The 24,306-nt window shown below is 39.0% G+C and overlaps 1 protein-coding gene across 2 annotated transcripts in view; it reads right to left on the bottom strand.

The window, feature by feature from the left end:
* CADPS2 (calcium dependent secretion activator 2) overlaps positions 1 to 24,306 on the bottom strand; it is a 284,523-nt gene that overhangs the window by 223,357 nt on the left and 36,860 nt on the right. For both annotated transcript variants that reach the window (XM_054514815.1, XM_054514814.1), the window contains exon 2: positions 4,774 to 4,887. In XM_054514815.1, coding sequence (XP_054370790.1) covers positions 4,774 to 4,887 — 114 coding nt within the window. The remainder of the gene's footprint in view (positions 1 to 4,773; positions 4,888 to 24,306) is intronic.

The following is a 24,306-nucleotide window of genomic DNA, read 5'->3' as shown; positions in this document are numbered from 1 at the left end:
TTAGGTGTCATCTTCATCTCTGAAACATTCATCAGGATCAACTATGCCTTTTGTTGCCTTGAATAAAAATGGTGTGCCTAAAATAGCTGATAGTAAAAATAAAATTGTAAAAGCAACCAAAGCACCATTTAGTCCAGAAAGCTAGTTCCTTTTTCGCATTTCATCAGTGAGATCCTTCTGCCCTCACATCCATACAAAAAATTTTCAGACCAAGTTTTCCATAACCACAGGTAGAAATAGCATCATTTCACTCCCTTCTCTACAGAAACACCTCAACTTTTTTTAGAGAGTAACAAATCATTTAAGGTCTTCATATAAAAAGGCTCTCATGAACACAATTCAAGCTTTTCTAAGGATATGTGCAAAGACTTGCATTAGCAGTTCAGGATTTTGGTATGAAAAGGAGCTTGGTAATTGTACGACACTTGGCTCACTTCCTGCAGAAGATGAAAGATGCCACTTATGCACACTGGTATGAAGGAAGGGAAAGGCTTTCTTTTACCATTTAGAAAGCTGTTAAGGGTAGATTTGGGTTGGATGTAAGAAGAAATTTTTATGATAAGGGTGGTTAAATACAAGGACAGATTGTCCAGATAATTTTTAGATGCCCCATTGCTGGAAGCCCTCAATGTCAGGCTGGATGGGACTTTGAGCAACTGATCTAGTGAAAGATGTCCCTGCCTGTGGCAGGCAGATTGGAATATATGATCTTTAGAGTCCCGTCCCACTCAAATCATTCTATGATTCTATGATATGGGTCCTCTTCTTTTTCTTATTTTTTTATTTAATTTGTTTTCTACTCTCAGTTCATTATTGGTGGCCTGGCAGTGCCAAACTAACACCTTGGTTTGTGTACACAAATCCCCTCAATTTAAACGGAAAGTATGTTAAATAGGATCTTTGTATCACAGGCAAACTGGTACAGTCGAACAAAGTCTGATTTTAAATTCCCAAACACCTCACAGTACTAAGTGTTACAGATCCTGCATTTAACATTCAGATTTAAGCAGCATGAAGTAATCATGGCTTAGAACCACATATTTAAAATTGAACAGCAAAATAGGAAAAACACCAGTATGGAGTACTTCTTGCAGCTCCACATTGCTTTAAGCAGAGTTAAAAACCTGAAAACTTGCAATCATTACAATATTGAAAAAGTATTTCAAATATTCATTACAGTTCTTTGCACCCATTTTACTGATACCTAAGACTGCATGCATTCAAGAATAAAGGATTAGCACTGTGAGTTTAGCCCCAGGTATATGCATACCTATTAGAGGTAAGTACATCAAAGGTGGTGAATAAACCTCTCAGGGCTCTGCCCAACAGCATTTTCCAACCTCAGTGCAAGAGCACACAAGAATTGATGAATGAAAGATTACTTACTATTTCACAAACAAGTTTTTAAATACAGGGTTGAATTAAGCCAAAAAAGGATTTCATTTCATAAGTCACTTTCTCACTTAATTTTATACTAAGCAGTGTGTTCAATATAATTACTCATAAAAATTGCCATATGATTGAATTTTTCTCTTTATCTGAAAAGCAGCACTAGCATCTGATGTTCTACTGATTAGAATCTGGCTCAATGTCTGTCTTTAATGGAATTTTCCACACACAGAAAAATAAAATCCTATGTTAATTCTGAGAGAAGGATTTCAGAAAGAGTAAACATTTCCATACCTTCTCTAAACTGAGACTGAAGAGAAAAACAAGATAATCATACTTTCATGTATACAAAAAAGAAAGATGCTAAATTTCAGTGAGACTTTCAGAAAATGTGGTGGGATCCTAGAGAGAGATTACACAGATCATGAAAATAACCTTTTCTGGAGAGTTAAAGAAGAATTTATGTAACTTTTCCTATGAATATGAATTTTTTTCTACTACATTTTTATGATAAATGAAAACTGATGCCAGATTATTCATATATAATCTTAAAAACAACAGCAGCATTGTAAAAGACATAGTGGAGGAAATAAGGCAAAAAACTTGACTGGTGTAAAGTTCCCAAGTGGTTCTGACACAGGAGCAGGACTTAGAGCCTAGTGAAATTAATGCTGAAATTCATATTTATTTATTTAGCAAACAAATTTCTCTTTATGAAAATATTAATAAAAAAAGTAAATCAAAGACTTAGCAATAATAAGTTCCTAAATCCTTGGAGCTTTTTCTTAAGATTCTTAAGAGGACACAGTCTGAACAAACTCATTAATTACAGATTACAGTGAAAACACCTGCAACTACTGATACAGAATTTGTGTCACATCCCCAAAGCAGACCTTCTCTTTCACATTCAAAGTTAAAGTAGAAAATCAACTACAGTAATGAATATACTCTGCATTTGCAAACAATATTATAACAACTCTCAAACCATGCCTACTGCATAGGATTAAAGGCAAGTTAATAATGTTCAGAATAAAATAATTACTGGGCAGACCACACATTTCTTTCCTGCCTTATCAGGTAAAATTAAACTGTAGGTGAGCAACTGAAGTATAAGGAAATTAACACAGAAGTTTGTAAGATGCTGTATGACAGAAACAAGGAAGATGCCCATAATTCAAAGTACTAACAAACATCACGACATGGAAGATGTGATGGACCATATGTGGTAGACATAGAGAGGAGAAAGCACCAAAGCCCAGCATCAACAGAGCACACGAAGAAGTAACAGAATTAATATTTTCAACCAATGGGTAGCAAAGATAAGGAAAAAGGCACAAGAGACACATACAAGTAAAGATGAGAATATGTGATCAGATCCATAAACTTTGATTAAAATGCATTAAAGAGGAGCAGTAACTTGAACTAAGTCTCCAGCTGGATTCCACCACTGCATTGGTCATTAAATCTACTGGTAACTATCTACTACAACCCCTGAAAAGAAATTAAAAATCACTAGCAAATGCTGACTCCAACTGCACAACTGGAAAGGTTTGTGCAAGTCTGAAAGGAAGTCTGTGGAAAGAATGCAAAATGGAATTGGGAGGCTGGGATAAACAAAAAAAAAAGACTGAAATTACAGCTGGTATGTCAGATGATGGTATACTAACATAGGATGAAGCCTTTGGTGTCATTATATCCTTGACAGTAATGCTTTGGAATTCTCTGTTTGAAACTGGACACCCAAAACATTTAATTCAAAATGGTGAATGTCTGAAAATAGCTGGAAAATTTGAGCCTTTCATTTTACAAGGCTATCTTAGATTATTATGCACAGCCTTTCACTGCAAGAGCAGATATGCTAAAAAACAGTTCTCAACATGTCTAAAAAATTTCATTAAAAAAGCATGAAGTAAATCTTAACAGAACAGTTACTGTTTAGACATTTATTTTCAAATTTTTATTCACTACCACATCCTTTCCTAAGAGCAGACTACTTCCTCTAACACATCAAGCTTTTTACACAATGTGCTAAAGAATGAACCTTTAAGTCCTTTTCACTTCTACCCTCTGTTCAGTGTCTTGAGACATTGCCCTACTCTGAAACCTATTGCTGGGCCACTAAGTAGCTCAGCCTTGTCCTGCACCATCTTCCAAACTGTCCTTCCTCCCAGCCTTAACCTCCTCATTGGCTATACAGAACAATGGATTACTTACTAACCACTTCTGTCATTTGGTCACACATCTAAAATAGTACCTTGAGAATGTTCATATTCTAGTTTCACCTGCAGACCTATCCCCATCTTTTCACAAGTGTTTTTGTGAGAAATCCTTAATTTCAAATGCCACAGCACTAATCAGGCTATAATATGGGAAACCCACACTGAGTTTTATGGTTTCTATACAAATTTCTATTTCTACACACTGAGTCCATGACTTCAGCACAAAAGGAAAATCATTTGCCCATCCCTCTCTCTTTTCTTGTGCAATATAATTTATTGTAGCTAAAACCAAGCTAGGACATAAATCACATCTTTTTCTACTTGAGAAAAAAGTTATTCACCAGCAAAGAATAGCTGACAGGAAAAATGAACAAATAATATACCAAAAATACAGCTAAATATTGAAAAAAAAAGTGGTAGGCTGAAATATGAGGGAATATTTCTCAAAGGGCATAGAAGTTTACCATCCAGCCTTTTTGATTCATTGAGCAGATCAGAATTTAGATGATGCAAAATGAAAACACAGTAACATTTACTAAGAGTAACTTTAATTCACTAGCCCTATGCTGCTAATTGACAGGGAACTGTCCTCTAGTTTGGAACTGGACCTGTCCTTAGGCAATCAAAACTTCACCTACAGATCTGCACTGGGGCTGCAGGCACTGAGCATGCCTGGGAGGTCACAGCAGATTGTGAGAGCTGGCCTGTCTGCATGGAAACCTTCTGCTCTTTTGGAAGGCAACAGGCAGGTCTTCACCAAAACCTTCTGCATGGCAACTAAAAATCTGAAGACATATTTCTCAGGATGGTAACTTACAAAGTGCTGATTAAAAGAGCTACCTTGGACATATGGAGATAAAGATAGCAGTGCCTAGTGGTATCAAGTGCTGCCAGGAAGATTTTTAGCACCAGGGGTTTTTCATTTTATCTTCTCTTACAAATTTTTTTCCCCTTCTTAAAAAAGGGTGGATATTTTCCAGTTCAGTTTCTCTCTTGTGCTCAGGCAGTAGATTTCAACTTCTAAAACAGCAAAGCTGGTTTAGGAGGAAATAGTTTCTAGAAGGTTTGGAAGTTCACAGCCTTTGAAACTTAAAATTACTTTTCTTGTACCTGCATTAAAAGGCATACTGTGAACATAACAGAGAGCACAAAGCACACAGCTCACCTCATAGTAGCTCCTCACAGCATTGCAAAAAGCTTCATCTGCTACGATTTGTGTCTCCCCGTTCAAAAAGGCCTGGAAACGCTCCTTCAGTACCTGCAGCTGCTGCTTGTTGAGCTGTGCAAGAGAAAAACAAGGAGAGGGGAGAGAACAGAACAAATGCAGTTAGTCTCCATGTAAAAATACACAGCACTGCACACACCTGGAACCTGTGAACAGGAAAAGAAGACAGGGGCTCCCTGGCCACCTGGCTCCCTGGAGAGTGGAGCTCTTTGGAGTCCCAGCTGGACAAGCCACGCTGTGGCACCCAGAGATGCACACAGGCAGCGTGCAAGGAAACTTCTGCTCTTTCCCTGGTGTCCCTGGGATGCCAGAGGTAGGTCTGCATGGATACTTCTGTGCAGTATTTCATATGCACATGCTGAATATAATGATTGATCTTCTCCATGGCAGCAGGAGCAGCTAATAAAACAGCTCTTAGCTTGTCTTTAACTACATCATTTTCTTTTCAACCTTCAAATAACTGAACATAAACAACTGCGATGCCTCCATTTCTTGGAGCAAACTAAGCACTACCATTGGAGCGCTTCAACAAGCATGTGCACTGTGAAGAAAATGGAGTTCTAGCCTCTGATGCTACAACACTATGAATGACATGAAACAACTGGATCTTAGGGAAGAGCAGACAATGGCTCCAAGACTGACACCCAGTAACACTTGGTGGACTTCATATCAAAACTGAGTACATTTTGAAAACAAACTCCTAAAAGAGCACATTATACAATTAAACCTTGCAATGAACCCATTTTTATCAAAGTTTAATTTTAAGGGAAAAAGCAAAGTTCGGAAGCTCTCCAGGGATCCAGACACAGTTTTTTTTGCCAAGGTTTCTATCAGCTCTTGAATTATTTAGTAGGATATTTCTCCTTATCAAATCTGTGAGACTTTTGAATATCTCATCATGCTCTTGAACTTTAACACTAAAAAATTTTCAAACACAACTGATAGAAAGGTTTTTCATCCCTCCTGTATTTTGCTTAAGTAAAACAAACAAACAAACCAACAAACAAACAAATGTACAGCCAAAAAATGTAATATTTTTCCAGAGGGAAGATAGTGATATTTTTTAATGACTAACCTGCAGCAAATAAGACTGCCCCCAATGGCATAATAATTTCTTATTGAAGATTTTTGGCATCTACAGTAAATATGGTGGCCTTAGGCTTTCAGGTCTCTTATGTCAACACATGAGTCATCTAAGCTACAACACTGTTATCAAATTAGCAAAATCTCTGCTATCCTGATAATGGGTCTACTGTGGACAACTTCTATTTTCTTAATATCACAGGAAGATTTTCATTCCACATAAAGTTTGCTAAGTTTGCAAACTCATGTGGTTCTTTGAAAAATCTTACAATTTTCTGCAAAACTCTCCAAATTGATTACAAACCTGAAAACTGTTTTATTTTGACAGAAAATAACAGCATAGAAGCCATCTATATACTGGCTATCAGAAATCCCCTAAAAAAAACCAAGAAATGTAGGCAGTAGTGATGCAAAGCCAAAAACCTATGCCTCTGAAAAAAAATTCATAAATACAGGATAATTCTGTTCCTCATTTAACAGAACAATTAACAATACAGAACAAGCCCCAGGAGACCCCTGTGGAAAAAAAGGCTTCCTGTAGAGGCGAGCAAACTTCAACAGAGGTTGCTGTGACTTGGACAAATTTCCTGGATGAACTCTGAGAGCAGCAGCCTAACACTGACACCCCATCCTGTACCACTGCTAATTAAAAATCAATGGGAGAATTACTCCTATTGTGTCTGCACATCCACCCAAAACAGCACCTATCCACCTGCCTGCCAAAAATCCACTCCTTGCACAGAATCTTCACAACATTTAATAGCTGTTTCTAACAGAAATCAAGCTTCATTCCACTGATTTGATTCCTCCTATTCTTCTCTTATTTTCTAAATATTTTGGACAAGTTGAGATACCAGAAATGCAAATATTTATGGATGTTTTGAGGGTTTTTTTCCCAGCATACACATGTTCTTTTTGGGGACTCAGAAATGAGATGAGCACCCACACGGACAGTGCCCCTCTGCTGAGTGAGCAGCTCCTTCATCCCCTGGAATATTCACAGCTCTGCCATGAGAGCATGCAGGCTTCCTGCCAAGGCAATTATGAAAACATGTTTTCATGCTTGCAGACTTCATTCTTTAGGTGATTTGCTTCTCTATTACCCCCACACCAAACAAAAACCTTATGAATAAGGCAATGAAATATAAATTTAATTTTGACTTTCTCATTTCTAACCATCGTAGTTCAGCAAACTGAAATGCCTTTAAAATATTTAATATATGGCTTCCATATTCACTACTTTAGGTAGTAAGAATTTCTAAGGTTTGAGTGGCATTTTAGGATTACTGTGTATTTCTTAAATTACTTTTATTTGTGTGCAAAATCTGTATGTACAGAATAAAGTTCTCCTGCAAAACTAAGAAATAATAGTATTTCCAATGGAAAAGATGAAAAGCTACAACTTGTACTAAGGATGATCTGAAGTCTATTTAACATGTCCCAAGTACTGTCATATATAGAAAGGCAGTTAGCTGTCAAGATAAAGAATAATTTATAGTAGTCTACTACAGCATACAGCTCCTCTGGGTTTTTTTACTTGTCAGAATATTGAGTGTACAGTGAATTCTCTCTCATCTCTTTTTTTATGTTGGTCATTTTTAATGAATTCATTAACACTCTTCAATCTGAAGCACTTAAAATGAAACAAAGCTAACAGTAAAAGTAATAGCTTGGAAATGTGGAGAGAAGAAGAAAGACTAATTGTCTTGGAATGCTGTAGTAGCAAAAGCAGAGAAACAGGTGTTTGTACAGGACATTAGCTCTTGGATACTGCCAAGCAGCTCAACCTGTCAAAGCCTAAGCCACCTTTGAAGTTGGTCAACATGGAATGAGCTCCCATAATGGAGCTCAAATCCTTCACAGCAGCACTTCCTTTCAATGGCACAAGCCTCTCCTCTGCTCTGATGTGTTTGCAAGATCCAAACACATCAGACCTTGGCTTTCAGTCGGGTCTCATCTTCACTGCCAGTGCCTCTGTTTCCACATTTTAATTTTAGTAGGAAGCACCACAAACAGGAAATATAAAATTAAAGAAATGCATTACTATATGTACCTCCAAATGTAAACTAAACTGGGAATACCACCAGAAGTTCACAGCAAAGCCTCAATGATTCTGCTGCTTTCCATTACCCTGCTTCAGTTTTGTATTGCTTCTTTGGATTTCGCATTCTCAGTGCTATAGAATCTGTTGTCATAACTCTGTGTGATACTTCATAAGCAACTACTGCTGCTTCATGGGAGAATGTATACTGTAACTAAATTCCAGTAACTCAGAATATCAGATCTGATTGCATTCTGCAAAATGACTGAAGATAAGTAAAGACAAATTTAAGGGAAAACAAGATTAACTGCCCTCAGATTTGTTTTTCTTTATTGGAGTCACACAATAGATAAAAAGTTTTCTTCCCTTCCATACCTGTGTCTTTCAAAAAAGGTAACTTTTTTTTCGCTTTACATTTGCTAGCCTTAGTAAGCTATCAAACAATGAAAATATTTAAGCGTGAACTTCTCAAAGAGCTATTTAATTAAAGTAAGAATAACTTTTTCAAGTTGCAGTAGCAATTTAACCAAAGTAATATAAAAGCATAAAAAAGCCTCAAGTATTTAACCACTAAAAACTTTCTCACCTTGCACTTAACATTTCAAGGAAGTCATATATCCAGATATATTTCTCTTTGAGCATTAATTTAAAGGTTTGCTCTTTCCCTTCTAAAGTGAAAGCTGGGTATGAAAACCTAGAGACACTTCTGGTTTAGCTCCACTTATACCTTTAAACAAATTCAATAAATTGTTTTTACACAGAATTTAAAATCCTATTTTTATAAGAAGTCACATTTCAAATAGATGTTGAAGTTTAGGGAGTTATTCCAATGTCACAAGTTTTACTTCCTTAGATAATAAACTCCAACGAAGAAAAATGAAGCATTTTTAAGAATAATACGATTTTCGTATACTCCTTTTGATATTTCGCATCGTATACATATGATAATCGTAAAAAAACTATTTTTAAGAGTTAATACTGCTTATTTCTTTTTGAAAGACAAAAGGAAAAAAAAACCTGTGGCTTCACTGCGCTTGATGTTTCACTAAGAGCATCTCACTGCCTAAGTACACAGAGCACTCACTACTGCCCTGATGGCATGCAGCCAACAGCAGCTGGCAGAGACATAACTCACAGGACCACCACCCAGAGAAAACTTTAGAAATGTTAACAACATGTTTAACAGGTGGATAACAGTGCGTGGGCCCCAGCCAGGCTGGCACTGCCGCTGTCCCCGTGGAGCAGCGGGCCAGGCGCGGTGACACTCGGAGCCATGGTGGTGACTCTCGGAGCCATTGCAGGGACACTCAGAGCCATGGTGTTGACATTTGGAGCCATGGCAGTGACACTCGGAGCCATGGCAGTTACACTTGGAGCCATCGTGGTGACACTTGGAGCCATGGCGGTGACACTTGGAGCCATGGCGGGGACACTCAGAGCCATTGTGGTGACACTTGGAGCCATGGCAGGGACACTCGGAGCCATGGCGGGGACACTCGGAGCCATGGCGGGGACACTTGGGAGCCATCGTGGTGACACTTGGGAGCCATGGCGGGGACACTCGGGAGCCATGGTGGTGACACTCGGAGCCATGGCGGGGACACTCGGGAGCCATTGCTGTGACACTCGGAGCCATGGCGGGGACACTCGGGAGCCATGGCGGGGACACTTGGAGCCATGGCGGTGACACTCGGAGCCATGGCGGGGACACTCGGGAGCCATGGCGGGGACACTCGGAGCCATCGTGGTGACACTCGGAGCCATGGCGGGGACACTCGGGAGCCATGGCGGGGACACTCGGAGCCATCGTGGTGACACTCGGAGCCACGGCAGGGACACTCGGAGCCACGGCAGGGACACTCGGGAGCCATGGCGGGGACACTCAGGAGCCATGGCAGTGACACTCGGAGCCATGGCAGGGACACTCAGGAGCCATGGCAGTGACACTCGGAGCCATGGCGGGGACACTCAGGAGCCATGGCAGTGACACTCGGAGCCATGGCAGGGACACTCAGGAGCCATGGCTGTGACACTCGGAGCCATGGCAGGGACACTCAGGAGCCATGGCTGTGACACTCGGAGCCATGGCAGGGACACTCGGAGCCATGGCGGGGACACTCAGGAGCCATGGCAGGGACACTCAGAGCCATCGCCACCTTGTGGCGGGCGCGGGACACTGTGGGCTGCGGCTCCGCCCGCTCCTGGACAGCATCTCCAGAGCATCCCCAACCCTGACCTCAACACCAGCAACAGCACTGCTTGTTCTGTGCTCCCTCCCACACTGTAGAATAAAATATTTCTTACACAGACAGCAAAAACACAGGGGCAGGGAGGAGCCAGCCACAGAGCCACCTGCTGAACCCTCAGTGCTGCAATGTGTACTGTCTGTAGCACCAAACCTAAGTCCCCTAACGCTTCCAAGAAATAAGAAACATTTTTATTTCAAAATTATGCCATTTCGTATAATGTCTTTGATTGCAGCAGTCGTTTTTGAAAAACTTTAGTCAAAGTTGTAATTTTTGAGAGCAGAGTGGAAAAAGAGCCTGATGAGGGTTCCCTCAAACAGCTGTCCCTCTCTTCCAATTCAGTCAGGAGATAAATTTTCGTCTGGCGATTTAAGAGAACAGAAGGTACAAATAAATCTTTTTCCAGTCAACTTCTCACACGTATCTTTGAACATAACTTTGTTTCTTGTCCTGACAATCTCTTTGTCAAGGGGAAAATCAAAGAAACCCAAAAAATAAGATATAAACCCAAAAAATAACCCAAAAAATAAGTCTTCTGTCAAGGACTAGCTTATCCCACTGCCACAGTAGCATGCTCAAGGATGTTGAGCTCAGTGACTCCCTCCCTGTGTCTCCTCTGCAGGGTCTCCCAATGCAGCTGGGAAGCAATACTGATGCTCAGCCCATCACAGAGCAGCTCTCCTCCCCCCAAATCAACCTTAGCATTTGAATGGTAGGAGTGGTTCTAAGGACACCTGAAAAAACTCTCACTCTGCTGCTGAGTGAGACTCAAGAGCCACCCCAGGCTTCACCACTCTGCTGTAATTAGAGCTTCCCACCACCCTCTGTGGTGGTGGGGAGGGCTTTATCCACAGGACCAGACTGGAAAGCCACACACAGCTCCTCTGTGAGAGCCAAGAACAAGGCATGGAGCCTTAGGCTGGACCCATCATTATCCTCTCTTTCCAGAAAAACATAACACTTGTGCCACATCATTGCCTCTTAGTGAGCTTCATCTCACATTGGTGATGAGAATAAGCCTGCAAAGCAAATGGCCTGTTATAAACAGTGATTCTTGCTCTGTTTTCTCTCTCTCTCTCTCACCCATCTTGCCTCCTCTTCCAGTATCTGTCTACAAAAGGATAATATTTGTATTTCACAGCAGAGATAGAGAGTATTCCTTTATAATGGATTATTTTCTTCTGAGGAAGAAGACTAAATAAACAGTATTACAAAATATCAGTAATAAGGCAGAGGTGATAGCTTAGTGGTTACAGTGCTGAATTATGCAGGTCCTAATTATGTGCAATAATGGTCCTATACAGCATGTGGGTGGCACACAATATATGCTGTCCCCTACTCCTCATTGCATAAACCTTATCCTTTTTTTTGATTTTCTAAAAAAAGGATAAATATTTTGCTGTCACTTAGCAACCTCGGCTGTTCTTTGATTTTCTTAAAGTTGAAGTTATTCCAAGTAAAACAGTGTCTGTAAGGATTCTGTTTGCTGTCACTGCATGCACACTACACTGAGTACATAATACTAGCGTAACAATTCAGTGCCTTGTAGCATCAAATATTAGCTTACCAAAATCAGCCAATTCATCTACCAAACACATTTATCATTCTTTATAATCTAACAAGCACAACACCGCATTTACCTTTCACTGGCTTGTTTACAAACCAGAACATTACCATTACCATAATGGTCAGTCAATTCCACTTACAAGGTGTTTTGGTTATAAATATTTTATGCATCATTAAGTCTGAAATTTTAAATGCTTTCATTGTCCAGAGGAGCATATTCAAGATTCTTTGGCAGAACTGTAAAATATCTCACAAGACCAGAGGTTTTAGGGGTTGGTTTTCTTTGGCGAGTAGAGGTGATGGCACAAAAATCCCAGGCACTGAGCAAAGCAAAGCCTGATTTATGTGAAGGCATTCAAGTGTATCTCACTGACCACCAAAATATACAACTGGAGACAGATTCCAGCAAGGTCAGATTGGCACCTGAGAGGAAGAGAAAAATAGGTATTTTGATAATGAAGAGAACAAGTATTTTTTTGGGGAAAAGAAGAAATAAAAATCAGACTTTCCTAGTTTTTTGGCAGAAGAGTAAAATTATATAAATAAATACAGGATAATTTAACTGCTTAGAACACACTCATAGCAATGATAGGTTTCTTTCTTGTTGAAAAAAAAAGTCAAACTTTTATAGACTATGCCATGCTAGAAAAGAAAGATCTGCTATGTGTTTTTCCTAAAGGCAGTAAATAACACACCCCAATAAAAGCTATCTCCACTGAGATGAGGTTGTCAGTACAGTTGCAATCATTTTCTTTGTACCTACTCCTACTACCTGAGATTTGCTGTAGAATTTAGCTGACAATCATCAGCTAGATTTTTAATACTCTATTTGTTTCCTCTGTGCTGTGCTTCACTGATCTCCTCTGGAGTGGCTGCCAAAACTCTACAGCTAGGGCAGCTATGTTCTGCTGTCCCTTGTGACAGCCTCCTTGAGGCCATGTCCCATGCAGGGTACACAGGGGCACTGCAGCCTTACTTCCTTGAGATTGCCAGAGTTACAAGGAGAACAGTCATGCCTGAGAGCTATGCAAACAAAGCTTCCAGCCAAGAAAACTGGTGATGACTCATGCAGTGACCACGAAAACCATGCCCAGTAGGAATACACAGTGATGTGTGGCCACAGTGGGAACCTCAGCTACCAGTGCCTTTCATAGAAGTCAGGCCTGGAAGAGACCTTCAGGATCACTCAGTCCCAACCCCTGCACTGTGGGAAGCAAACCTTCCACTAGACCCCTGGGTGGGTAGATGGGACCGGTTTTCTGATCGATTAACAAACAGAAGAAATTAAAGAAACAGAGGTAAAGTCTGGCCTGTAAGGTCATTAACAGCTAAGTAATCACACCATATGGACATATATACTTTACACATGTCAATACACAACCCAATTTAACCATGGTATGGTAGAACTAGGATGCTCAAGGACTCTTAATATTAGAGAATACATGAAAAAAGTAAATACTGTGCTAAGCCAAGTGACCTTCAGTTTTGTCAGGCAAGTCCTGCTTGTGAAAGAGGACTTCAACTCTGAAGGAGCTATCCAGGTCTCATCTCATCTTGTACACTTCTGTTTGTAATATACTCTTCTACCTTGGAAACCTGCAGTGGGAAAAAAATCTACTTTGAAATCCTTTCCCAGCCTCACAAGAGGAGCCTTCAAATATTCTCATCTCCTACTTTTCTAGGAGCCTCAGAATATATTTATAACAAACAAAATCTAGAAACTATCTGAACAATAAAAACAAACATGTGCATAGCCATCACAATAAACATCCTCCATGAGAGATACATCCAAGTCCCTGAATACATTTATTTCTCAGCATGCAATATGGCTTAGAACCAGCACAGCAGATAACTTCATGAAGACTACAGGGATGAAACTAAGCAACTGCACACGGCAACCAATCTGCACTTAAAAGTTCCTTCAACACAAAGAGAGAACTTGCCATGAAAGTGCTCCTCCCTTTCTGACTTGATGGCCCCATCTCCCAGAACTCTCTCTGGAAACTACTTTTCATTAACCTAGAGGATTGCAGTACTCATGAGCCCATGAAAGTTCAGTTTTGTTTTGCATTCTAAGAATCTACCAGAGAAACGTCCAATAAATAAGTACAAGTTTTATCATGTCCCCTGCCAATACAGTGTACACCTTCCACAAATTACCTATTCTCTAACCTAAGTAACTCTGAAACTTTTTGCTTTTGCCATTTTAATGGCAAAAAGATTTTAATATCTCACATACCAAAAACTCCCTTTTGTTTTACCACCTCCACCAGTCATAAAGACCAATCTAATAGAAGGACTTTATTTTTCCCCACAAATCTTATTCTTCTTAAATCAAAGAGCCATGACTGCTACAGGATTATTCAACGCTGGCAGTCAATCTAATACACTCAAATGGAAATTCTTAATACACCACTAGGCTTGCTCATCAGGATATGTAGGAGATTCTCCACCATTCGAAGACTAAAGTATAAAGGAACATCTCCCTGAATCAAATATTCTAGCTGAGAGAAAGGATTTGAAAAAATGAACAAAAGGATTTATTTACATGCACAGAATTAGGAAGCCATACTAAATCATCAAAGTCCTTCTGGTCAGTTTGCAGAAAGTTCTCAAGGCTTAATTTACATGGCTGAATGTGGTGGTGTTCACAGGGGTCCCAGGAAGAGGGAAGAGATGAGAATGTTGACTCCATGTTTCAGAAGGCTGATTTATTATTTTATGATATATATTATATTAAAACTATACTAAAAGAATAGAAGAAAGGATCTCACCAGAAGGCTTGAAAGCAAAGGGAAGAATGGAATGATAATAAAATCTTGTGACTGACCGAGACAGTCTGAGACAGCTAGGCTGTGACTGGCCATTAATCAGAAACAACCAACATGGACCAATCAAAGATGCACCTGTTGCATTCCACAGCGGCAGATAATTATTGTTTACACATTTTGTTTCTGAGGCCTCCCAGCTTCTCAGGAGAAAAAATCCTCAGGAGAAAAAATCCTAAGGAAAGGATTTTTCATAAAACATGTCTGTGACAGCTGAAACTACTACATCAAAATACATAGACATACTATCCAAATTACATATTTAGTCATACCGAACCATGTATCTGAAACACAAGATGAAGCATTCCACAGACCATTTCATTTTGGTTGTATGTACATATACCATCCATGACTACATTGTCCCCTTCCATCAAAGTGTTATTTTAGTCTATAAAAAGTTTAAAGTAGCACTCAAACATCTGTAAATATTTTTTCCACAGCAGATTTAATAATGGGTAAATGCATTAGTTCTTACAAAATCACTCAGCTTTCTGGAAAAATGAGCTCATCTCAGAACAGTATGCTATAACATTTAAGTGTAGAAGGAAAACACTGTACATAAATCTAAATGTACAGTTTTCACACTCAAAATAAATCTGTCAGACTTCACACAAGAGACTGGTACAATAATGCTATCCAAAGCTATATCTTGCCAGGCAATCTTTATGCATTTAAGTGCCTCAAGAAGACACCTTATTAAAACTCCCCTAAAAGGAGAAATGCACAAACACCCTCCCACCCTGAGTATCACAAAAACCTTATGTTTCAGAGATTGCAAGCAACCGGATCCTCAATGGTTAAATAGGAACTTATAGCAGTGGCTAACAGATTTTATTGTCAGGCTTTTCTGATAGTGATTCAGAACCTTCTCCTTTTTTGATGCCTTTTAACCCTATTTCAAGCGCTGCCTTTTGTTATGATAAGTGATTTCTTCTGCATGGTATGTATTCATATCATCCAAACATTTTAGAACTTATTTCTGTTTATCAGAACATTTTTCCCATCTCATCCTTGTTCCTGTGGGGTTTTCTCAGAGGGAGGAAGCAGTTTCATACTTTAAAAAGAAACCATTTGCTGCCTTTTTTCTTTCATAATCAAGATTCTGGATTCATTTTCCTTTTCTACTTAATTAAATAGTTCCCTCTTCTTAACCATTTGAAATGAACCCACAGTATTTGCTATCACACCACCTTCTAATTATAACCTACAAATTTCATTCCTAGTGTTATTTTTGTCTTCCCTTCTGAAAATGCTCCTTGCTTCTCACCAAGTCTTTTTGCAACCTGATATGCACAATTCAGGCCACCACAATTTTCATAACTGATAAGCTTTAATTTGGTCTGCAGCACAGATGTGCTTGCACAAGAGAGAACTTGAATAATGGACAATATCAGTATTTTAACATTTCTGAGTAAAATAACCGTGTTTATCCCCTCTGCTGTATAATGAGCTGGCTGAGGTAGAAATCAGCCCCATCACTGCAGAATTGTGGTGGAGGACAGCAGACAGGTTGAGCCTCTTACCTTCAAAGTTGCTTTTCTCTGGCCCCTGTGGTGGCTACAAGACATGCATCAGCACCTCATCTCCCACCTCCCTGGTCCTCATCCTGAACATCACCCACAAGCCAGTTGCCCTGGCTTGGTCTTCAACCTGCCTCATCACCATGGCCTTCACAGAGGACCACTGGACAGAGGCTGACCTTGACCAGTGTCTTCAGACATGATCATGACTCTGGCCCCCATCAGCATCCCAGCTTTGTCTCCTCAGGGGTCAGTCTGCCCTTACTGCTTTCTGATGACCCATTCATTTCTATTTATGACATTCAAAATCATCCTTTCCTAGCACTAGCCCTGGGTCTTCACATCTTCTCTCCCCTCCTTCCTTACTTCTACCTCCTTCAGCGAACACAGAGCTTCTAGCATGCTGCTTCCTATATTCCCTCTCCTCCTGCTCCTGTCAGGTATGCTCCAGCAGAAGGCAGAACAACACCCTTAAAAATAACCAACCCTCAACCCCATGAATAAAAATGTATTTTTAACATCTGAACACAGATTACTCAAATAGAAGCAGAAACAACATAATTCATGACATCTCCATGTAGATCTCCACATCCACACTGCACAAATTGTATAAGCTATTCCCTGGTGTTATCAGAATAGCTTTCATCAAGATTTACAATAATTTACTTTCAAATATAAACCATGTTGTATCTTTGTCTTCCTCATTTCTCTAGGGTTTTCAAACTTTTGCAGTCTTTCAGGTTTCATAAATTTTCTCTTTTTGTATCTTCTTTCCTCACAGACGCTTCAGAGAGAATCCTAAAGATTTCATCTTTGTATTCATTGCAGCTCACATGCATAAGTGGATCTCATTCAACAGGCTTACCTAAGCAGAGCACCCACAGGTCCCTTTGCTTCTTCCCTCATCTCAGGTTTAACTTGGAAAAAGGGACTGGTGTCATTCTGGTATCTCTCCCAGGGTGCCCAGGTGTCAACTTGGGTCCAGTGCCCCTCCTCAGATATTCAGTGTTGTCATGTACAATTCCTTTCCTTCCTTCTCCCACTGCTGATGGAGAAACACTGCACTTCTCCATCAGGACTAGAAATGGAAATCATCTTCAGCTCAGGCCTTCCAGGCAGAATTTTTTATTCGCCCTACAAAATCTCTGTGATCCAAATTTTCCTACATTCAACACAGGCTGCTTATGCTCGAGCTATTTTCTCAATTTCTACCTAAGTCCAGTATCACTATCTTCCAAAAACATAATTATTCACCACTGCAAATATCTGTTCCTTTCTTTGCCATGAAAAGAAGGTAGACAGTTAAGCTATAATTCAGTCATGTCACTAGATTTACACAGATGCATTTTTCTAAACCAATTAATGGAGAAATTTTGGGGTTTAGGTTTCTAATATACTTATATTAGATTTTTTTAAATTAAGTGTTCAATACAGTGTTTAACTAAAGAATTTATGTCCTTTAGAGTTGTATTCCCAGTACCTCATTTCTCACCAGCCCTTCAATGCAACCATCAGACACATTGCAATGCACAATACAGCACTGAGATAAATTTAATTCTGTAAAAATAGAGCATAAAAGTCTGGAGAAGTCTGGCCTTAACCTTATCACTTATCCTACTTAAAAATAAGGAGGAAAAAGTCATAGAAAATTCTGCTTCCCACAAGGAAGAAACCACCTTCCAACTGAAATTTCAATTAAAAGAAAAAAAAAATCTTGTCTTCAATTATAAATCAGAGGTTAGATTAACATAAGATTTCAGTATCACTAATACAGTCTTAAAAGGAAACCAAAAAAAAAACCCAAGGTTAATTAAGGAGTTTTTCACTCTGCAATAATGTTAGTACTAATTTAAAAAGTTATTAAGCTGCACTTATTTCCATAGGAAGTTATTGGCAAAATGCATTTCTTTTATTGTAGTCTTTGATGCCTGAGGGAGCAGAGTTAAATGGCTGAGTCAGTCAGTAAAACAGAAACCAATTCCCTTGCATCACATTCTCCTCCATGCTCTGAATACTAATCAGGACAGAATACTGAAAACAAAAGCTGAGTGTTGCCAGCTGAAACGTGACTCTGGACCATGCCTGATGTATTGATAACTTGCTCCCTCCTCAATGAATAAACCAAATGAATCACAACAAACAATGAGGTTGTACAGTATAATACTACAGATTTGTTTACTCTATACATGCATATTCAACTCAACAGTAAATAAAGGTTGTTACTAAAACTCATTCTACAGGAAAGTTTTGGGTTTTTTTATTTGCAAAGTAACAAAGAAAATCCAATGGTAATGCTACCTTTAAGATCTTCACTCTTACTCTGCACATTAATTATTATTAATACATAATAATATGTATTAATATTATTTCTCTCCTCTTTTTTTACAGCCTCCATAAGTCAAATCATGGGGAACAAAGGCTTCAAGACATTCTCCAATAAATCAACCCAAATAGTCACATTACGCAAGAAGTTACTTCAAACAAAATTCTTCCATTACAAAAACATGTGAATCTGAAGATTTACCTATGATCAATTTTTTATAAAGATATTCGTTTTTATACTCATTGTAAGGTTCACAGGTTTTTGCCAAAACAGCCCATGCCAGTGAAACCTCACTATTCCTTTCTTAAATCAAGAATCCATGCTTCCCTGCAAGGAAATAAAAGTGCAGTACACTGTGGGAATGCAGCTGGAAAGAGAAGAGGGCAGAAAATTCGACAGTTTTATACCATTGATATAGACTTCAGTAACTTCCAGGGCACATTGTGGAATCAGGTTTGATAAAACACGCAAGATCAGAAAGAAAAGGCAGCAGCATCAGATGCAGCCTGGGTGGAGCAGGGACAGATGGCTAGAAGTGAGGGAGCCAAGTTGGAGCCAAGTTCAGTAGTTTGTCACTAGCATTCCAGTAGAAGAAAAAATGGTCCTTTGACCTTGATAAAGTAACCCAAAAGTGGAAATCATGGTATAGTAAGAATATTTTGCTGACCCCCAGCAAACCCAGGAAATCAGGCAAAAAGTGACCATCCATGTTCCTTTCCTCTCTTCAAATGCTTGCTGGAGATTAAATCACTGAAACCAGTGCCAAGGTTCTTTCTAGAATTGCAGGACATAGGAATAGATAAATTTCCTTTTTACCACCTCCAAATTTTAACCCAAACAAGATCATTTCTATGTTCAGAGGACAACACAGCATCTAATAACTTTTTTCAGATAAGTATATCACTAAGTCTGGAATTGTTATAAATATCCTAATTAACTTGTCACAGATTGTTCATTAAGGTTTGAAAGGGAACTGGACTGACATAGTACTTTGGGATACATGCATTAGTTAAACTCGGTGCAGTGTAAAAAAAAATAGATCAAGATTGAAAAATATTGTAGAAGTCTTACAATTCTGAATAGGAGCTAGCTAAAAAAAATAGATAAGGAAACGCACCACACAGTTACAGGGAATCTACTGGTGAGAAACATTATTAGAATTCAACAAACTTTTATTTAGAAAACAGAATTCAAGGGAACAGAGTCTAGAAAATTAATACCATGAATAGAGTTTGGTAACTACTTGGATAATAAACTGTTTGGATTTTAGGTACACAGTAAACAACGTGAAAGGATGAACTGGTTTTAAAACTTGGTCTGAGGATATGAATGAGAGGATGGAGTTTGTCAAACAGTTTTTACACTTCACGAAACCCCTGCACTACTGACAACCTAACACAAGATAATATAACTCCTTTATCAGATGTTGTGCTTAGTTTCTATTTACACTAGAACAATTTATGTTTTAATGTTAAGAAACAGATGGGAAAAGAGACATACACAAATAAAATTGGTTAGCCACGAGTGAACAGCCCAAGTCTGAGTTATCAGATTCTCCAGGGTTTCTGGGATTGGAACTGGCCAACTGCAACTCAAGGACAAAGCTCAGTGTGACACAAGCACCAAGAGGCAATGTCCTGTCCCAGACTTTAACAAAGTGTGCAATAAAGAAGAAAAGAGGGAGCAAAGAGCTGTATGAAAAAAACCTGAGTACAAGAGCAACCAGCGAGTGGACCTCAGAGTGAGATGGGCTGCAGATAAGTGAGTGGAAATGAGGTTTCCTATTATTTATTACTGAATGTGCATTAAAAATCTACTGGGAACACTTTCATTTTTTTCTCTTGAAATCAATTCCCAAATTATGAAGTATAGAAAAACCAGTGAACTTTTTTCAATTTACCTTTTCTTCTACACTGACAGGTAATTGCAGTATGGTGTGTTTGATTAACATGTCACAGGTTAAGGTTCCAAGAGTTCTTGCACTCCCTCAAGCTGCTACTGTCCTAACACATAAAAATCAGGTGTCCAAGAAATACAGGAAGATAAGTAAGAAAGTACATATGCTACAGCCATCATCCCTCTTTATTCCCAAAGTCCAAACACTCGATCACAAAGAGTGAAAAGGGGATTCCATACACATTTTATTGCCCTAATCTTTGACAAATCTTCCTATTTTGCCACCCTCACAAGGACTGCTTTTGCCCTTGACAAGGGGAGTAGCAGGGGGAAGAATGAAATAACAATTTTAACTGTTTTCTCTCTAGTTAAAAGAGCAGAGAGAGATTATGAAAACAAGCAAGCACAGACATACAAAAATTGCACAGTTGACTATAAACAGCTAAAACTGCTGGTTTAACTAAACACTGTTTTTGCCTCCAGAATGCTAAGCTATTAAGCAAAAATTTAAACCTTCAAGGGTTTATTAAAGATCACAAATAAACCAACCCATGACCTATCTCAGCTCTTCCAGAGGTATAGCTTTTGCTCTTTATTCTTTAAGAATATCTTCTAAAAGAATGCCCAAAACCCATGTAGTTTCCTACCCGGTTACAATTACTTCACAAGAAGCAAATACGGTATATTTAAATGACAATATATAGTAATTAGGTTAAATTGCACCCAGTGAATTTAATGAATTAATACACGAGGAAACAGGCAGGGATTAACTAGGGAGGGTAGTCTGACATTACCAGAAGTCAACTCTGCCACCATGAGATGAGTAGCTCTCACAGTACAGGATTATTCCCAACACCATTTCCAGTATTAGCAGCACGTTTACAACTCCAGCTGTGCCAAGAGCTTGTATGTTCCAGCACAGGGGTGTGTGACATTGCTACAGTCAGCTCACACCTCTAAATCATGTCACCAAGTAAGCTTCCCCAACCCTCCCTAAGCATAGTTCTTTCCACAATTTTCCTAACAGTTTCTTGTTTTTGGGCAATGACACCAAAGCTCAGTGTGTCCCATGCTTTTGAGACACGTCTGTATACACCATACAGCTGGTACACATATGTCCAAATGAATCAATCCAAAATTTCTTGGAAGAATCGAGCATGCTATGAAAGTACACATAATTTGAGCACTTCTTATGCACAAAAATCAAAGAAAAATGTAGGATGGCTGGGATACATAGAGAATATACAGTCCAAACTCCTATTCAAAGCACAGTCAGCAATCAAAGTTGCTTTATTGAAACTACTACAATGCTAAGGGCCTTGGCCAGTCCAGGCCTGCCCACCTGCAGTAACACAAATTCTGCAAAATCTCTGAGCAACTTCTTCCAGTGCTTAACCACATTCACCATCAGAACTAAATTTCCTGATATCCAGCTGGAGTTTCCTTTGTTGCAATTCACAACTTCTGCATCTTAGCCTTTTGCTGTCCATCTCTCAGAAGAATCTCCATTTCTCCTATTCCACTGACCCCACCTCTTTAAAAGCTGCCAGAAAACTGCTTTTGAGACCATTTTTCATTATTTCTGTACATATCAATAGCAAAGTTACTCATAAAAAAACCAAAAAAACCTCTGGAAGATATCTGTCAGAAAAGAGGAAGGCACATAAGGCAATGGTTAGATGTGTCTTCTGCACATATGATTGGTAAAAACAGGAACACTTGCCTAATCAAAAAAGAAAGCACCATCCTTAAGTACTTAGTTGTCTGAGAGAGATATTGCACATTGCTCTGGGTAGCTTGCCTTGCAAACATCTCTGCATTTTTAAAAGTTCCCTCATCTCCAGACTATGCTGCTAATAGCAGAAAATGTGGAAGTCACATTCAAGGCATCACAGACAGAAGATGCTGTGCTAAGGTCCTTGAAAGTGCATACATTGATTCTGTAATCTCATCTTTCCTGCCTATACCAGAAAATGAATTCTGATACTGTGCTTTTTCTCTGTGCAAAGTAGTTCAATGATATTTTGAAAGTAGAAAGAGTCACAGTACATTGAAGTTATATGTGCCAGAAAAAAGTCTTTAGTTTACAGGCTGCAGTCACCCTCCAGAACTGTGCCTTAGAAATAGCTCAAATTCAGAGTTAATTAAGCTGAAATCCAAACTTAAGACTAAAAGCAAAAAGTATAAGCAAGGTATTTAGACACAGCTAGTTATTCCTTCAGAATAACCCAGAGAAGAAAAAAATCCACAAAACATGATGAATCTCCTATATCTGCTAGAGTCAGATCCAGGGAGCAAATGTCAAAGCATGTCTGAAAACACCAGTTATTGCCTGATCTGCAGCACAGATACATCTATAGATGACTTAATTGCGTTAACTGATAAATATGGAATTTCCAGGTTTCAGTGACTCTAGAATATTCCTATTTATTTTAATAATTTTATTAATTTCTTATTTTTTATTTTTTTAATTATTATTATTTATTTTCTTATTCATAATTAATTACATGCAAACAGAAAAGGAACTGAAGGAAAGGCTCCCTAATGATTAAGATGGCTGTAAGACCCAGCCTTACATAACACGATTTTATCACTAGACATGATGGCATTAGGTGTTAAATTTTTACTTATTTTTGAAGAATTTAAGTTTCATATTCTGCTTCTATGGGCCAGATAAACAGGTAGATACATTTTTCCAGTATTTTTGAGCATCAGTTTCCTTAAAAATTTTCATATGGACTCTTTCACTGAAAACAGAGCATGGTTTACTCGATACTGTGTATACACAACTGAAATGTGTCATCCTGACCAAAGAAACTGAGCATGTTCACAACCACAAATTACTTTTAGTCATACATCTGCTGCACAGTTAGCTATGTCAACTATGGTAAGAAATGTCTGCCAAGACTCTGTATACTGATTTTTTTTCTGGTTCATCAATATGTAACTCCTTATCGCCTTCTCCACCTGTTCTGCAAGAAAGTGTAGGAAGGAGGAGTGTGAGTTCTTGAACGGTATGGTCCAAGTGAGTTTTAACTCAGAGGCTGAGTACAACAGGACAGCAGGCAAGCTTCTTATGAAGCAACTGGATCTTCCAGCTGTGCTGAAGAAAATATTAAAAGAGTACTGATGAGAATCTTCTAGTTCCCTTGAAATGACTTTCCACCCTAAAATGATCCTTCCCACTCCTTCCCGTCCCTATCAGAGTTCTGCCTCATGACATTTGTCTTTATTCTGTTCCACTGCACTCCTATTGAGTTTCTCCCTGACTTCAAAGGTCAAACATCCATCTATCCATTGTGAACAAGACTTTCCAGCACCCACAACAGAACAGTATATCCCAAATATGTCAACACTGGCAGAATTTATCATGAAAGATGAGAAAGAAGAAAGTATTTCCTCACACAAGTCCAGCCAGGTCTGTGACAGCACAATGGATACTAATTTTAACAGAAGAACAAAGATAGGTGAGTAGTAAGAAGACTGCAGTGATATGGAGAGCAGAAATAAATAGCCCTCCTACAAAATGGTATATTTTTGCATTTTAAAACACTGTCTCAGCTAGCTGAGCTCCATGTGCACAACAGCAGTGTGTCCAGAAGGTGACCAGCTGACAGCACTGGCTTCTGCTGCCTTGCCAGAGTGAAAACAAGTGGCAGAGGCAGCAATACTTGCCTCAGAAAGGCCCTCTGAGCTCAGCAATGCATGTGAGCACAACACACCCAAATTCATAACAAACTTGCAGAATGGAAAGAAGTCAAAAAGCAAAAGCACCAGCAAGATATTACAGCCCCTTACCATTTGAAAGCTGTTTATCAGTAACTACCACTTCCACAACATCATCAACCCCAAAAGCAACAATTTGAATACTAATGAGGAAAATAAGTCTCTAAGTTCAGGGGATTGCTTAACTTTGGCTTGGAGAAAGAAGCTAGATAAAGAGGTACCATTATTTGGAAGTGCATACACA

This window comes from Molothrus ater, chromosome 5 (genome assembly GCF_012460135.2).
Source record: "Molothrus ater isolate BHLD 08-10-18 breed brown headed cowbird chromosome 5, BPBGC_Mater_1.1, whole genome shotgun sequence".
NCBI classification, from domain to species: Eukaryota; Metazoa; Chordata; class Aves; order Passeriformes; family Icteridae; genus Molothrus; species Molothrus ater.
Note: the sequence above shows the minus strand (reverse complement) of the source record. Positions and strands in the feature narration are given on the sequence as shown.